This window comes from Rhinoraja longicauda, chromosome 1 (genome assembly GCF_053455715.1).
Source record: "Rhinoraja longicauda isolate Sanriku21f chromosome 1, sRhiLon1.1, whole genome shotgun sequence".
Classification (NCBI taxonomy): Eukaryota; Metazoa; Chordata; class Chondrichthyes; order Rajiformes; family Arhynchobatidae; genus Rhinoraja; species Rhinoraja longicauda.
The window spans coordinates 132406259-132423931 of record NC_135953.1 but is presented as its reverse complement, the minus strand read 5'-3'; the positions used below and the strand labels follow the sequence as shown (position 1 = coordinate 132423931).

The 17673-nt window shown below is 45.5% G+C and overlaps 1 protein-coding gene across 3 annotated transcripts in view; it reads left to right on the top strand.

Annotated features, from left to right (window-relative positions):
* Positions 1 to 17673, top strand: part of LOC144600787 (uncharacterized) — a 134291-nt gene that overhangs the window by 61557 nt on the left and 55061 nt on the right. For 2 of the 3 annotated variants that reach the window (XM_078412688.1, XM_078412682.1), the window contains exons 4-5: positions 8314 to 8407; positions 10051 to 10191. In XM_078412688.1, the coding sequence (XP_078268814.1) occupies positions 8314 to 8407; positions 10051 to 10191 (235 nt within the window). The remainder of the gene's footprint in view (positions 1 to 8313; positions 8408 to 10050; positions 10192 to 17673) is intronic. The other variant, XM_078412695.1, reaches the window with a different exon arrangement.

The following is a 17673-nucleotide window of genomic DNA, read 5'->3' as shown; positions in this document are numbered from 1 at the left end:
CACCCATTCCTTCTCTCCCAAGATGCTGCCTGACCTGCTGAGTTACTCCAGCATTTTGTGAATAAATACCTTCGATTTGTACCAGCATCTGCAGTTATCTTCTTATACTAATGGCAGTCTCAATACCCACTCCACACACTATATAACATCATTCCCTAAACTCACCCAGAGTACTTGATTGTCAATCCTCAAACTCAATCCCAATCTGAAGAAGCGACTCGACCCGAAACGTCACCCGCTCCTTCTCTCCGGAGATGCTGCCTGTCCCGCTGAGTTACTCCAGCATTTTGTGTCTATCCCCCGTAACATAATGTGGGAACGAACACCATAGAGAAGCGCAGCACGGAAACGGGCCCTTCAGCCCAACAGGTCTGTGCCTTGCATCAACCCCTCATTTAACTAATCCTGCATAAATCTCAGTATTCTTCCTCTGCATCAGCGTCTCCAGATTCTCCCACTCCCACACTTGGGGAAACTAACAGCACCCATTTGGCCTGCCAATCCGCATGCCTTTGGGATGCTTGAGGACACTGGAACGGCCGGTGCAAACCCACACCGTCGCGGGGAGAACATGCATACTCCACACAGATGGCACCTGAGGATTAACGCCGGGTCTCTGATGCTGTGAGGCAGTGGCTCCACCAGCTGTGCCTCTGTGCTGTCCCTGTCCCACTGCAGTTCTGAAGAACTGTGTTTCCAGCCAAACCGTTCCGGTACAGCTTCAACTGCGACAACTTAGCAACATCGTCGGAGATTGTCCGGGTATGCCCAGAGTCTCTTGCCCAGAGGCGGCGAACGGAGGACAAAAGGACATAGGTTTAAGTTGAAGGGGAAAAGATTTCATTGGAGTCCGAGGGGTACCATTTTTCATATAAAGGGTGGTGGGGGTATGGAACGAGCTGCCGGAGGGGGTAGTTGAGGCAGGGACTATCCCAACGTTTAAGAAACAGGTAGACAGGTACATGGATAAGACAGGTTTGGAGGGATATGGCAGGTGGAACTGGTGTAGCTGGGACATGTGGGCAAGTTGGGCCGAGGGGCCTGTTTCCACGTTGTATCACTCTATGACTTTATGCCCTGTTCACAAAAAACAGGATAAATCCAATACAGATAATTCCTGCAGCATCAATCCACTCTCAATGTAGAGCAGAGTAGTGTAAGTGAAAGATTTAGAGATACAGCGCGGAAACAGGCCCTTCGGCCCACCGGGTCCGCGCCGCCCAGCGATCCCCGCACATTAACACTATCCTACACACACTAGGGACAATTTTTATTTTACATTTGCCCAGCCAACTAACCTACAAACCTGTACGTCTTTGGAGTGTGGGAGGAAACCGAAGCTCTCGGAAAAAACCCACGCAGGTCACGGGGAGAACGTACAAACTCCGTACCGACGGCGCCCGTAGTCAGGATCGAACCTGAGTCTCCGGCGCTGCATTCGCTGTAAGGCAGCAACTCTACTGCTGCGCCACCGTGCCGCCCACAGAGTGGTAGTACCAGGAAGTACTACCATGTGCTTTCTCACCAGTACTCAGTAGGATTTTGTCAGGATCACTTGGCTCCTGATCTCATCACCCTGTTGGTCTAAACCTGAATCAAAAAACAGGATCCCAGGCTTGGATAGAGTGGATGTGGAGAGAATGTTTCGACTCGTAGGAAAGTCTAGGACTAGAGGTCACAGCCTTAGATTAAAGGGCGTTCCTTTAGGAAGGGGATGAGAAGGAATTTCTTTAGTCAGACGGTGGTGAATCTGTGGAATTCTTTGCCACGGAAGGCAGTGGTGGCCAAGTCAATGAATATTCTTAATAATAATAATAATACATTTCATTTGTATAGCGCTTTTCTGGAAACTCAAAGACGCTTTACAGAGTAAGTAAAACATAAAAATAAATAAATAAACGAACAAAAAAAGGAAGGTTAAGGAGAAGCGACGGTCAGTGGTTGAAGGCAGTGTTGAACAGGTGAGTCTTAAGTGATGTTTTGAATGTGGTGAGTGAGGAGGAGTCTCTGATGGTTTGAGGTAGTGAGTTCCAGAGGGTGGGAGCAGCGATGGAGAAAGCCCTGTCCCCCCAGGATCTGAGTTTGGTCCGGATGGGGGGGGGGGGGGGGGGACGGGGACGGGACAGGGATAGATAGATTCTTGATTAGTACGGGTGTCATGGGTTATAGGGACTGCAGTCTGTGGGCATCAGAGGAAGAGCACTCAGACAGTGCCAAACAAAAGTGAAACACAAGGAACTGCAGGTGCCAGGATAACTAAAACACAAAGTGCTAGAATAACTCAGCTGGTCAGCCAGCACCTCTGGAGGACATGGATAGGCGATGTTTCAGGTCGGGACGCTTATTGCAAGGGGAGAAATCTGGAAGAGAGGTGAGACGGGACAAAGTCTGGCATGTTATATGCAGGAAGGAACTGCAGATGCTGATTCACACCGAAGATAGGCCCCAAAAGCTGGTGTAACTCAGCGGGACAGGCAGCATCGCTGGAGAAAAGGAATTGGTGACGTTTCGGGTTGAGACCCTTCTTCAGACTGAGAGTCAGCGGAGAGGGAGACTGGAGGTATGGAAGGGCAAGTTATATTAGGTGAGGGGGGTTTTGATTAGTAGATGGATGGTCAAAGGCGAGAGATTTTTAAAAAGGAGGCTAAAGAGAGACAAGGATTCAAAAGGATGTCAGATGAGGAGAGAAGATGAATGAAAGAGGGGTGAAATGTGAAACCAATGGGAGGGTATAGGTGGAAGTGGCCAGTGGGGAGGAAGGGTGGAGTGGTGGGGGAAATTGAAGCCCACTGGGTAGGGGGCATAGGAGAGTGAGTGAGCTGGGGTGGGGGGGAGGGGGGGGGGGGAGAGAAATGGTGATTGGGGTTACCTAAAATTGGAGAATTAAATTTTCATACCATTGAGTTATAAGCTACCCAAGCAGAATATAAGGTGCTGTTTCTCCAGTTTATGAGTGAGCTCATTCTGGCTACGGAAGAGGCACAGGGCAGAAAGGTCGAAATGAGAATGGAAATGAGAATTAAATGAGGTTAGCAATCGGGTGATCCAGCAGGCCTTGGCGGAACCAACGAAGTGTTCGTCGAAACGGTAGCCTCGTCCATGTTTGGTCCTGCCAGTGTGAAGGAGGTCACTCTGAAGTGATCACAGTATGTAGAAGGTAGTACCATGTACCAATATATTTTGGGACTCACTGTTAGGCCCATCTGCTCCACCCACTTGACTGCACGGGAATTTCTAGGTCATTCTCTGTTCCGAATTCCTGGAAGAATGGGCTTACTCCTGGTGTTTTTGGACTGAGAGAGTTGATGGAGTCCATTTAAGGTCCGGACCCAAAACACCATCTGCCCATTTCCTTCCTCCGTTGCTGCCTTGCCCACTGAGCTCCTCCAACTGTTTGAGTTTGACTTAGAAAAGATGGAGTGATGGTTCAATTTTCATCCGAAAGACAACTCCTTTAGCTTTAGAATGCAAACAGCGAGCTAGGTCTGACATTAATTATATGCCCATGAGCACACACATGACACGCCAACATGCATAATTGTCCCCCAAAAGTCACCACTAGCAAATTCAAATGTAATCAAAACAAGGATGGGAAATTAAGCTAAAATAAATCTCCTTGTGGAGACTGAAGCATTGCAGAGGTACTAAATTGATACTTTTATGTATTTTCACCAAAGAAAAGGATGTTGCTCATATATTAGTAAAAGAGGAAGAGGAACTGGAAAGGAGGGAACAAGCTATCGAGGATAAATACAAAACAAAACTGGAGTAGCTCAGTGGGATAGGCAGCATCTCTGGAGAGAAGGAATGGGTGACGTTTTGGGTCGAGACCCTTCTCCAGACAGGTTTATAAAGTGGGAAACAAAAGATGGCATGGCTTTGTTTAACGGATCTGCATTCACCTAACTTGATTGAGTTCCTTGATTAGTTATAAAGATGATTGATGAGGATGGAATCATTGATAAGGCTGTGAATAAATGTACACTGTGAATAAATATACACTGTGAATAAATGTATGACAGAGAACATAAAACCGTACTGTGTGTATGAAAGGAACTGGTTTACACCGAAGATAGGCACAAAATGCCGGAGTAGCTCAGTGGGACAGGCAGCATCTCTGGAGAAAAGGAATAGTTGACGTTTCGGGTCAAGACCCTTCATCAGACAAAACATTACAGATTGGTATGGGGAGAAGGCAGAAACGGGGTACTGATTGAGAATGATCAGCCATGATCACATTGAATGGCGGTGCTGGCTCGAAGGGCCGAATGACCTCCTCCTGCACCTATTGTCTATTGTCTATTGTCTATTGGGAATTGGTCCTTCTGCCCACAATTTTGTGCCAAACACTCTGTCAATTAAACTGTGTAGGAAGAAACTGCAGATGCCTGTTTAAACCACAGATAGACGCAAATAAAGTTGGAGATTAATCAGCGGGCCAGACAGCATTTCTGGAGAAAAGGAAGGGTCTCGACTCGAAACGTCACCTCTTCCTTTCCTCCAGAGATGCTGTCTGACCCGCTGAGTTACTCCAGCTTTTGGTGCCAAATTACACTAATCTACTCTGCCTGTATGTCATTGATATCCTTCCAGTCCCTGCATATCCTTCTGCCTTTCTAAAAGCCTCTTAAATGCCACTATCTGCCTCCAATACCACCCCTGGCAGTGCACTCCAGGCACCCAGCACTCTCTGTGTAAAAATACTTGCCCCACGCATCTCCTTTAAATTTTGCCTCTCCCTCCTTAAACTCATCGCCTCTAATCTTTGACATTTTATTTCAGTTCAGTTCAGTTCAGTTCATTGTCATGTGTGCAGTGAAAAGCTTTTTGATGCAGAAAGACAATACGTGATTACAATCAATCAATTTACAGTGTAGAGAAGCATGATAAGGGAATAACATTCAGATCTTTCCACCTTTGATAACTGATTCGGACTGCCAAATTATCTACCCCCCTCATAATTTTACATACTTCTATCAGAATAATAGATTTATAAATAAAGTACCATTTATAAACAATGCAGATGGGTCCTGACTTGCAACGTCACCTGTCCATGCTCTCCAGAGGTGCTGCCTGACCTGCTGAGTTACTCCAGCACTGTTTGTATTTTTTACCATTTGCAAACGTTGGTAAATTTGGAACCAGTGTAGCGGGTGAATGAATCTGAAATTATTTGAGAGACAGAATACAGAGAATTGGGATGAAAGTATGTTTTTTTTCTGATTGGTGTCTATATTGAAGCACTGTTCCCTAGAGACGCAAGTTGAATAAACTGCTTTTAAATTGCATTTATTGATAATGCTTGCAAAGCTTCCATGTGAGACGAAACACAGCTTTGTGTCAGGCAGTGGAATGAACTATACATAGGCAGATTGTTGCAATTAACAGGTGTGAGGCAGATGAAATTTAACACAGAGCATTGACTGATTTTGGTAGGGACAATAAAAAGCTAGAGGCTTGGTGTGTGGGAAAATGAAACAGTGGTATCTGAGGGCTATGTATATGTCTTTATTTGTGATGGGATGAGTTGGGAGTGCTCGTGAATAAACATATGGAATCTCTGGCTATATTAGTAAGAACCAAAGATACTAGAGGAACAAGATAGACAACTCGACCCTAAAAACCGTAGTACGTCACGGCGCCATTTTAGTAGGCAGAAACTTGCAGAAACATTTTAAAAGAAAAATAACTAAAATCTGTGAATTGATAGATGAGATATATTCTGCATTTTGGGCGGCACGGTGGCGCAGCGGTAGAGTTGCTGCCTTACAGCGAATGCAGTGCCAGAGACTCAGGTTCGATCCTGACTACGGGCGCCGTCTATACGGAGTTTGTACGTTCTCCCCGTGACCTGCGTGGGTTTTCTCCGAGATCTTCGGTTTCCTCCCACACTCCAAAGACGTACAGATATGTAGGTTAATTGACTGGGTAAATGTAAAAATTGTCCCTAGTGTGTGTAGGATAGTGTTAATGTGTGGGGATCGCTGGGCGGCGCGGACTCGGTGGGCCGAAGGGCCTGCTTCCGTGCTGTATCTCTAAAATTTAAAAAAACACTGATTACACTGCGAGGGGCATAGCGAATGGCGCGTTTTGCCTACTAAAATGGCTCCTTTGCGTACTACACTTCAGTATAGGCGATTTCGACGGAGTGGTCCATCTTGTTCCTCTAGTATCTTTGGTAGTAACAGAGTACAAAATGTAGGAAAATATTCTTAACATTTATAGAAACCTGGACTTTCAAGTATAATATTGCAGTCAATTCTGATCACTATGCTTTAGGATGATTGTCAAGGCCTTTGAGATATGACTTAAATGCATGGAGTGTCAAGCCACCAGAAGGGGTGAAGTGATGTGGGTGGAGATTTGCAAACTTGGTGCAGGGATTGCAAGACTTCAGTCAGTTGAGAAATTTGGGATGTTTTCCTTGGAGTAGAGAAGGTTAAGGAGAGGTTTGACAGAGCTGTTTAATATCATGAAGGATGATCTCAGAGTAAATAAGGAGGGAGACACAAAATGCTGGAGTAACTCAGCAGGTCAGGCAGCATCTCGGGAGAGAAGGAATGGGTGACGTTTAGGGTCGAGACCCTTCTTCAGACTGATGTCAGGGGGGGGGCGGGACAAAGATAGGATGTAGTCGGAGACAGGAAGACTAGTGGGAGAACTGGGAAGGGGGAGGGGATAGAGTGGGGAAGCAGGGACTACCTGAAGTTAGAGAAGTCAATGTTCATACCGCTGGGGTGTAAACTGCCCAAGCGAAATATGAGGTGCTGTTCCTCCTATTTCGCTTATACTTAATATTTCATAAGAACCTCATATTTCACTTGGGCAGTTTACACCCCAGCAGTATGAACGTTGACTTCTCTAACTTCAGGAAGTCCCTGCTTCCTCTCTCTATCCCCTCCCCCTTCCCAGTTCTCCCATTATTCTTCCTGTCTCCGACTACATCCTATCTTTGTGCCGCCCCCTCCCCTGACATCAGTCTGAAGAAGGGTCTCCACCCAAAACTTCGCCCATTCCTTCTCTCCTGAGATGCTGCCTGACCCGCTGAGTTCCTCCAACAGTTTGTGTCTACCTTCGATTTAAACCTGCACCTGCTTTTTTTTCCCTACGAGTAAATAAGGAGAATCGTTTACAAAAGAATGTAAGGTTGGTAACCGGAGAGGTCCCGCAAATAAACATTTCATTGCACAAAGGTGTGTTGGAATATTATTACCTAAAATTGTTTGGCTTCAAAAGCAATATTAACTCAAAAGAGAGACAGGTAAGCACTTGAGAAAAATAAAATTCTGGGGAAGCATATGAATTGGATAGGTCTTTAAAATATTGACTGGTCGGAGGAAATGTCAAGTCAAGTCAAGTCAATTTTATTTGTAAAGCACATTTAAAAACAACCCATGTTGACCAAAGTGCTGTACATCAGTTCAGGTACTAAGAAACGAACATACAATGGCAAACAAACATAACAGCACATACATAAACAGTTCACTGCGACCCCTCAGAGGGCCTCAAACGTTAGGGAGTAGAAATAGGTTTTGAGCCTGGACTTAAAGGAGTCGATGGAGGGGGCAGTTCTGATGGGGAGAGGGATGCTGTTCCACAGTCTAGGAGCTGCAACCACAAAAGCGCGGTCACCCCTGAGCTTAAGCCTAGACCGCGGGATAGTCAGTAGCCCCAAGTCGGCTGACATGAGGGACCTGGAGATAGAGTGGTGGGTTAGGAGATTTTTGATATGGGGGGGGGGGGGGGGGCAAGCCCTTTAGGGCTTTGTATGTGAATAGGAGGAGCTTGAAGTTGATTCTGTACTGTACTGGGAGCTAGTGGAGGGAGGCCAGAATCGGGGTGAAGTGGTCCCTTTTACGGGTACCCGTCAGGAGTCTCGCTGCGGCGTTTTGGACCAATGTGCATTATCATTCATGATTATCTGAATTGTACCTGGTGAAATTTCATGACACCATTCCTAAACATCATATCCTGCCCAATTACAGAGCTGAAATACCAAATTTCCATGGTTGTTCTGAACTATGAATGGATATGGATCATGGATATGGATTTGTTTTGCTCATGATAGATAAGATTAAGCAAATTTTAATAATTAGACTTGTATTGCATTTGTTACACCTTGACAAAAATGTTCTGGTGGTTGTTGAAATAAAACGAGTCAGACATAACAACCAATGTGTTTATTTATTCGGTCATCCAAACTTCTCCGCTACTTCAGTGTTTGACGAAGGCTGTGTCTTATTTCGGTTGGTGGAGAACTGGGTAAGTGTACCATCATGAGTAATGGTTGTGTGTCCTTCTGATCTCTTTCAGAGATTTTCCTTTGACCTCTACAACAAAACTGCTGATGACGTTAACATCCCCTTGAGTAGTCCAATGCTATCAGGAGGCTTTGAATCAAAAACAGGTATAGTCTCTGTAATTATACAATGTTTACCTCTCTTTCGAAAGTTTATTTCTAGCATAGGCCTTCCATATTTCAGATATCACATCAGGTAATTTTTTTTAAAAACATGAAATATGTTAGTAATTTCCTTTGTGGATTTTCTGATGATGGCAACCTGGCTTGGCCAGATCCATGGGAGGGAAGGCTATGAAAGAAACTACCAACTGACTGAAAGTTATCTGCATTAATTAGTTCTCTCTGGCCATGTCTATCTGCACAAGTTCAATGAGAACTTGGAGAAGGAAATAGAAAGGATTTGGTTAGATATTCATAGACCTACCTTGTCAGCTCAATATTACCACTATACCTCAACATATAGTTTAGTTTAGTTTAGTTTAGTCTAGTTTAGTTTAGTTTAGTTTGGAGATACAGTGTGTAGACAGGCACTTCAGCTCACCGAGTCCGCGCCGACCAGCGATCTCCGTGCACTAGTACTGTCCTACACACTCAGGTCTATTTACAATTTTACCGAAACCAATTACCCCACAAACCTATACGCCTGTGGAGTGTGGGAGGAAACCGGAGCACCTGGCGAAAACCCACACGGTCACAGGAAGAACGTACAGACTCCGTACAGACAGCACCAGTAGTCAAGATCGAACCCGTGTTGCTGGCACTGAAAGGCAGCAACTCTACCGCCGCGGCACAATGCTATGATAAAAAAGTGTTGGCAGGAGTAACGCCCCGCTCCAATGCAGCAATACAATTTAATAGCCAGCAGCAGTATTCAGTCTTTGTGGCAGATTTAGGAATTGCTAAACATTGAGAGGGCAGCAAATGTTTAGAAAACAGGAGGCAGAGTCATATGTTTGTGGAATTCTAGGCATATGTAGGAGAATACTCTGTGAGAAAGCATTCAGGCATTGAAACTCCAACAGGCATTTGTTATTAAAGTCATGGAGATGCAGACCAGAGGCAGGCAGTGGAGTCGGCACCTTGACTATGGCTTGGTGTTGCAGCAAAGGCTCTTTGTGTAGATAACAAACAGCGAGCTCGAGAACACAGGAACCAAAACTTCAGCTCCTCACCTCCTGTTTCTTGTCAAACCTCACTGACGTGGGTGGGGGTTCTATTGCAGGGGGTGCTGGTTGAAGCAGATAGGTTAAGTGGCATTTAAAAGACTTTTGGATAGGCATATGAGTATTCAGGGAATTTAGATTTGTTTAGATTTAGAGATACAGCGCAGAAACAGGCCCTTCGGCCCACCGAGTCCGCGCCGCCCAGCAATCCCCGCACACTAACACTATCCTACACACACTAGGGACAATTTTTACATTTGCCCAGCCAATTAACCTACATACCTGAACGTCTTTGGAGTGTGGGAGGAAACCGAAGATCTCGGAGAAAACCCACGCAGGTCACGGGGAGAACGTACAAACTCCGTACAGACGGCGCCCGTAGTCAGAATCGAACCTGAGTCTCCAGCGCTGCATTCGCTGTAAGGCAGCAACTCTACCGCTGCGCCACCGTGCCTCCCGGAATGGAGGGATATGGGTTATATGCAGGTGGATAAGCGATGGTCTTGGCACAGACTTCATGGGCAGCAGGGCATGTTGTTGCTCTGCACTGTTCCATCTTCTATGTTCTATGTTCTACGGTTACAGACCAAGAAAACAACAAAGAAGACATAAAGGTGAATGAAGACAAGAAGGACCATGTTCAAGCTTCAGAGCCCGCTCACAATTTGTCCGACGAAATCAATGAGAAAAAAAACAACTGCGAGACGGAAATAAACCATCTTCCAGGTACGCATCAAGAATTCCATGATACTTTATTGTCATGTGTACCCATTTACAGTGAAGGGCATTGTTTTGCATAAAACCCGGTAAGGTTCTCACCTCGGCAGTACACAAGAGACGCCGCGTTTTGGCACAGACTAAGTTACAACAGTTGATGGAACAGTCCTATCTACTGCCTGTCACCACACGTGGCAGCGGCACCCCACCCCCGGTCCACCATTGCCCGGGTCCCCCTTCATTCTCGATGGCCCTCCTTGCTCTCTGATGGTCCTCCTCGCTCTCTGATGGTCCTCCTCACTCTTCGACGACCCTCCTCACTCTCCGACAGACCTCCTCACTCTTAGATGGCCTCCTCCCTCTCTGACGGTCCCCTTGCTTTCCAAAGGCTCTCCTCATGCTTCAACAGTTTACCTCACTCTCTGACTGTCCCCTTGCTCTCCGACGGCCCACCTTGCTCTTGGCGGTTGCTCGCAGGTCAAGAGGAGCAAAGAGCAAGAGAAGCATATATGATGATTTTTGTTTGTGCTGTTTGCAATTCTTTTTTTTGTTGTTGGAAATATTGGCTGTCACTAGCTCTGGATACGATGCTAATTGTTCCATCCTGGTCAAATCCTGCATTTTTTTCCACCAATATATTACACACAAAATAAAGATAGTCGCGAATTACAGTGGGGGTCATGGTCAGCTTGATCAAATGGGCTGGAGAATGGCCAATGGAGTTTAATTCAGACCAGTGTAAGATGTCACATTTTTGGCAATTCAGACTAAGGCAGGACCTTCACTGTGGATGGTAAGGCCCTGCAGAATATTGTAGAGCTGATGAATCTAGGAGTACAAATCGAAGGTATTTATTTCAGAAGGGTCTTCAGAAGGGTCTCAACCCGAAACGTCACCCATTCCTTCTCTCCTGAGATGCTGCCTGACCTGCTGAGTTACTCCAGCATTTTGTGAAATAAATACCTTCGATTTGTACCAGCATCTGCAGTTATTTTCTTACACTAGGAGTACAAATACAGATTTCCCTGAAGGTGGCATTGCAGGTAGATGGAGTGGTGAAGAAGCAGGTTGGCATGTTAGCCTTCACCAGTCAGGGAACTGTCTATGATTCAGGATGTGAAAGTGGTACTAGACATTGGTGAGGAGTGCTGTGCCAAGTTTCAGTTACCCTGCCATAGGAAAGATGCCATTAAGCTGGAAAGGGTGCAGAGAAGATGTACAAGGACGTTGCCAGTTCTTGAGCGCCTGAGCGATGGGGAGAGATTGAGCAGGCCAGGACTTTATTCCTTGGAGTGCAGGAGGTCGAGGGGTGATCTTATAAAGGTGTCTATAGTCATGAGAGGAATAGATAGGATGAATTCACAGTCTTTTTTCTCAGGGTCGGGAAATTAAGAACTAGAGGGCATAGGTTTAAGGTGAGAGGGGAAAGATTTAATAGGAACCTGAGGGGCAGCTCTTCACATAGAGGGTGGTGAGTATATGGAACAAGCTGGTACAAAGGTTTCGAGGGATTTGGGCCAACTGCAGGCAAATAGGACCAGCTCAGATGGAGCATCTTGGCCAACATGGATGACCTGGGCCAAAGGTTTTGTTACCATGTTGTGTGATTCTATGACTCTGTGACTTTATCGTCAATCAAAGGAACCGTTCTGGAAATTGTCATTTAATGTTAATTTGAAAGTAACTTATCTCTCTGGATCTGGAGCTAAATGTATTGAAGAGATGAAGGAGACGGAAATGTTATCTGTGGTGCATTAAAACTTACAAGCATAACATTCTGCATGGATCTGCCCTGCCAAAAGTATTTACCGATATGGTGTCATTTAGAATGTGGTTGCCACCCGTTTCATTCCAAAGTTGAAACTTTTTAACTTTACTTTTCACTGAAGAGAGTATAAATTTCTTGTGAAATTATTTTTATAAATCTACTAGACCAAGTGGACCCATTGGTCCCAAACCTCTCCTCCATTGGTGCAGCACACTCTCCTCCTCCACTCCCCCCTCCCCTCTACCCCCCTCCCCCTCAACCCCCTCTCCCCCCTCCCCCTCCCCTCTCTCACTCCCTCCCCCTCCCCTCCCCTCCCCTCCCCTTCCCCTTCCCCTTCCCCTCCTTCCTCCCTCCTCCCCTCCCTCACTCCTTCCCCCTCCCCTTTCCCTCTCCCTCCCTCCCTCTTCCCGCTCACTCCCTCATCCTCCTCCCTCCCCCTCTATCCTCCCCTCCTCCCTCCCCCCTCCCTCCCACCCCTTCCCTCCCACCCACCCCTTTCCCCTTCCTCCCCTCCCCCTCCCTCCACCCTCCCTCCCTCCTACCCCCCTCAACCCTACCCCCAAACCCCCTCCCTCCACCTCCTTCCCTCTTCCTCCCTCTCTCCCCCCTCCCCTCCCCCCTCCCTCCACCCCCCTCAACCCCCCTTATCCTCCTTCCTCCCCCCTCCCTCCCTAGGAGATAGATTTAAACTTTAAAATGTGAATAACTTAAAAAATATAACACCGATTTCAATGAAACTTCTTCCGTTAGCATCAAAGCGACGACGGTGAGTAAGGTGGGCAAAAAATTGTTGCGTTATCGTGTACCGTTTTAGCTGTAGTTCAGGAACAAACAAACAAACAAACGAGAGTTTTAGTATGAAGATGATTATATCAGTATTTAATTACTCATTATAAAAGTCAGCCTGCAAGGGCAATGGGATGGATGAGATTCATAAACAACAAATATACAGGTCATTGGTCAATTGCAGTGTATTTACGACCTGCCTGACTGTGATTATTTTTCTAGTGAAGAAGTGACTGCAAGAATAAACATCAGATTTCCAACTATGGTGGATTATTCCAATGACTGAAGGCTCTGGAGCAGATGTTCCTATTTGCCTTTGGTCCTCAGCGGTTATCTCGGTTTGGTGACATCGAAACTTTTTTTCTCCATTTCCATCTGCACATTTCAGAGGCGAGAAATGTGCCGGAAATGTATACTAGGATTTCTGTGGAGTCCTATAGGTCTATGAGAAAACCTACAAGTTTAAAGTGAGGGTGGAAAGATTTAATAGGAACCTGAAGGGCAACTTTATTTTACACAGAGGGTGTAATAAGAAGGTAGCTGAAGCAGATCATTTCACAACATTTAAAAAACAATTAGACAGGTACATGTTGAAGAAGTTTGAAGAAGTCCACTGAAGAAGTTCTCCTCCTCTCCACCTATATCCTTCCTTTGTCCCGCCCCCCTGACATCAGTCTGAAGAAGGGTCTCGACCCGAAACGTCACCCATTCCTTCTCTCCCGAGATGCTGCCTGACCTGCTGAGTTACTCCAGCATTTTGTGAATAGACAGGTACATGGATAGGTTTAGAGGGATACTAGACCAAGTAGACCCATTGGGCCCAGACCTCTCCTGCATTGGTGCAGCAACCTCTCCGCCCCCTCCACCCTCTCCCCTCCACCTCCCCCCTCTCCCCATCCCCCTCCCTCCTCCCCCCTCCGCCCTCCCTCCTCCCCACGTCCTCCACCAAAAGCCCATTAACTAGTTCCACAGTTCGGAGCGATGTATCCCTCTTGGGTCCCACACTGTTTCTAACCAACAATTGGCCTTTCAGGAAACCCCCTTGCCTGTGGTCATCTGTTGCTGGCCCCACTTGTCCTGGTTTCTTTCTCACTTCCAGTTCCTCCCCCACCCACAACAATCAGTGTGAAGAACGTCACGTCCATTTTCTCCAGAGATGCTGCCCGACCGACTGAGTTATTCCAGAATTTTGTGTCCGTCTATATTCCTGACAGGCCCTGTTTGATTCTACCCTCTTAGACCTTGCAGTATATGTGCTTCCTTTTTCTTTTTTTTCAAAACTTACAACCTGTTTGGTCATCCAAGGTTCCCTTACTTTGCCATCCTTACCTTTCCTTCTTACTGGAACTTGCTGGTCCTGAACTTTGTTCAATTGGTCATTAATGACTCCCACATGTCAGATGTGGATTTACCAAGTAACATCTGCTCCCAGTCTACCCTCCCGAGCTCCTGCCTAATAACATCGTAATTTGTCTTCCTCTAATTTTGTACTTCCCTGCAAGATCCACTCTTCTCCCTATCCAAAATAACCTTAAAACTATTAGAGATATAAAGAACTGCAGGTGCAAATTTTTACAATGAAAGACACAAAGTGCAGGAGTAGCTCAGCGGGTCAAGCGACATCCCTGGGGATCATGGATAGGTGATGTTTCGAGGCAGGACCCTTCTTCAGACTGATTGTAGTGGGGAGGGGGGAGAATGCTGGAAGAGAGGTGGGAGCAGGGGGTGATAGAATTTCAGAATTAAAGGACGTTCTTTTAGGAAGGAGATGAGGAGAAATTTATTTAGTCAGAGGGTGGTTGAATCTGTGGAATTCTTTGCCACAGAAGGCTGTGGAGGCCTAGTTAGTAGATATTTTTAAGGCAGAGTTAGATAGATTCTTGATTAATACGGGTGTCAGAGGTTATGGGGAGAAGGCAGGAGAATGGGGGTAGGAGGGAGAGATAGATCAGCCATGATTGAATGGCAGAGTAGACTTGATGGGTCAAATGGTCTAATTCTGCTCCTATCCCTTATGACCTTATGACCTTATGATAGGTGGATACGGGTGAGAGAGCTGTATTAAATGGCAGATGGTTGAACAAGGGCCGGAGATGAAAAGACAAAAAGTGTGAGATAACAATGGAAGGGGTGCAAACTGAAAAACTAGAGGAAGTGGACGGAGGGGGGAAGAAGGGGAGAAATGGGTGCAAATCCCAGTGTGGCACAAGGAACGAGAGTGAAAGGAAAGACTGGCAGGCCGACAGACTCACTGAAACTGCCAGATTGCAATAGAAGCATTTGGTAGAGGTGTAGACAGGTTGCATGCATGTTATCTGAGGTTGGAATACATTCAGGCTTGAGGGGGTGAGGAAAACTAGAGCATAAATAACAGGGCAAAAAACAGATTTTAAAAGTGGGAGGATTGGAATGGAAAGATACAGATTCAATAATGACATGGTCATTGCATTAAAGGCCGAATAATTACTGTCTGATTTTGCCAATTCAAACAAATGGCAATTCAAACTCCAGAAAACAATTGCCTTTAGAGTTTTGTGAAGTTAGTGTTTCCAAAGCCAGCCAAGTGGAGATCAAGGTAGAGGCCAGGCCCTGTTATTAGTGATGATGAGATCCTCATGCAAGGCTGATAGAAGGCTGCATTAAGACATCAGATCATTGTATGGCAGAGTTGAAAGAACCTGTAAATGACAGGTTTTATGAAATGCCAATTGTCTTCACTTCTAAAAAATCCTCCCTCAATTGCTCCTTGTATGTCAGCGAGAAGACTTTGCTACGGTCTAAAAGATTACAAAAGCACAATGTTTCGAGCCAGGTTGGGAAAATACAGGGCTCTGCTTGAGCTGGTACACTCGGCTTGAGGATGAGATTTCTTCAAGTTAATGGGCGTATTATTAAACTTGCAAGGGACAGGTTTGTTGCTCATTTGGACATGAAGCAGCCAGTGTTTCCATCTGATCTCCTTTCATCACTCTGAAGGAATAGATGACATTTAGGCACCAGTCTCGCAGCAAATGATTTCTTTGTCCAAGCTTTTGCAGTCCCTACATCTATCTATAATTAAAACACCCATGTGTGTTTTCTCCATTAACCTTTATGTAGAAATTTTGGAACCAAACTTAAAATAAAATGTCACAGTTTAGGATACTATTCTGGGGTCAGCTGAACATATCAAGGCATTTTCAGATCGAGCACATGTTGTGTATGGCTGACTGCGGCAGAATCAATGGCTGAATCAATTTTGGCGGAATCAATTTTGGCCTCCCATTGAAGGAACATTTGGAAAAACACAGTTCTTAGTTTATTGACCATAATTCCTGCCTCTTCCCCACCAAGCCACTCTGAAACCGTGACCCAATGTATTTTGTAGTCAAATTGACTTTGCGCCACATAAATACTTCATATTTCACATGTTGGAATAGTTGCAAAGTGTTTTAATGCAAGATGTGAAACTAATAAAAAATGAAAAATTATATTACCAATGGGAGCAGAGCATGAGAGTGGAACAATTTAGATTGCTGTTACGTTAAGCTGCTGTGGGCTTGATGGGCCGAATGGCCTCCACCTGTGCCATAACCAATTTGCGATTTCTCTCATTTCCCTTTTGTGGGATTTTGCCAAACAAGTTGGCCACTGCCTCTCTCGACCGAATGACATTTTCCTGTTGTCCTTATTGAAAGTGTTGGGAACCAGTTAAATAATAATTTTGTATTTAGCCATGTTGTTTCAAGTATAAAAGAAGAAATGGGAATGCACACACTTGAGAAGATCATGGAGCCTTGAAGTGATGAGCCTTGACTAATATTTAAATCTCACTGGCTGCAGCTATGCAGAAATCCTATTTAATATATCAAATATATTCAAGCAAACCATATGTATTTGCATGGGACTTATCACAGCTCCCTCTGTCCTACTGAAATGGTACTGCCAGTCTGGATGCAGGATTTGGTGAGATGAATTGGTGTACATTGGCCCAATGCAACGGGAAAATGGACAATACTTCTTCCTCTCTCTTTCACAACAAATGCAAATCATTTTATATCTGAAAGTCAGCCTAAAGTTTTATTTAGCTTAAAGGACTTACCTGCCTCCTCATTGACATAAAATATCGTAAAACATAACTTCATGATAACTTACTGTTATTCTGATAACAAAAGTCATTGGTAGCAGATTAATTGCCCATGAAGAATGTTTACACTGTGAATAGTTAGGGCTTGGAATGCAGCAAGAACTGTGGATGCACCATTGATCTGTTGTGCAGGATGCAACAAATACCAAGGAAGCTAGAATCCCTCCCCGGAGAGTTTTAGAGTTTCCCTTCAGACTGATCCATGTTTCTAAACCCCGTGCCTGAGCACCGAATGGTAATTTGTTCTGTATCCTGATGGTTGTATTGCTCTCAATGAATCTTCCAAGAAAATGAAGTGGAAACACGAAGTTCAGTGGATAAACCTTATTCCCCCACAGTTCCTGGTCTGAAATGGTGTCACGGAATTGCCTTCTTCTCTGTGTACAAATCATTCAAGTTCCCTGAGCAATTTGTCTCTGGGCACCTGCCACTACAGAGAATGAAGTGGGTCTATGGGTTCACTTTGGCGCCTCAACTAACTTTATGGCTCTACCTGTGTTTCAAATATATCCTCTAACATTTCCGTCACCTCCAATGGGATCCCACTACTGGCCACATCTTCCCATCTCCTCCCCTTTCTGCTTTCCGCAGAGACCGTTCCCTCCGTAACTCCCTGGTCCACTTGTCCCTTCCCACTCAAACCACCCCCTCCCCAGGCACTTTCCCCTGCAACCGCAGGAGATGCAACACCTGTCCCATTTGGCCCTTCGAGCCAGCACCGCCATTCATTGTGATCATGGCTGATCATCCACAATCAGTAACCTGGGCCTGCCTTCTCCCCATATCCCTTGATTCCACTAGCCCCTAGAGC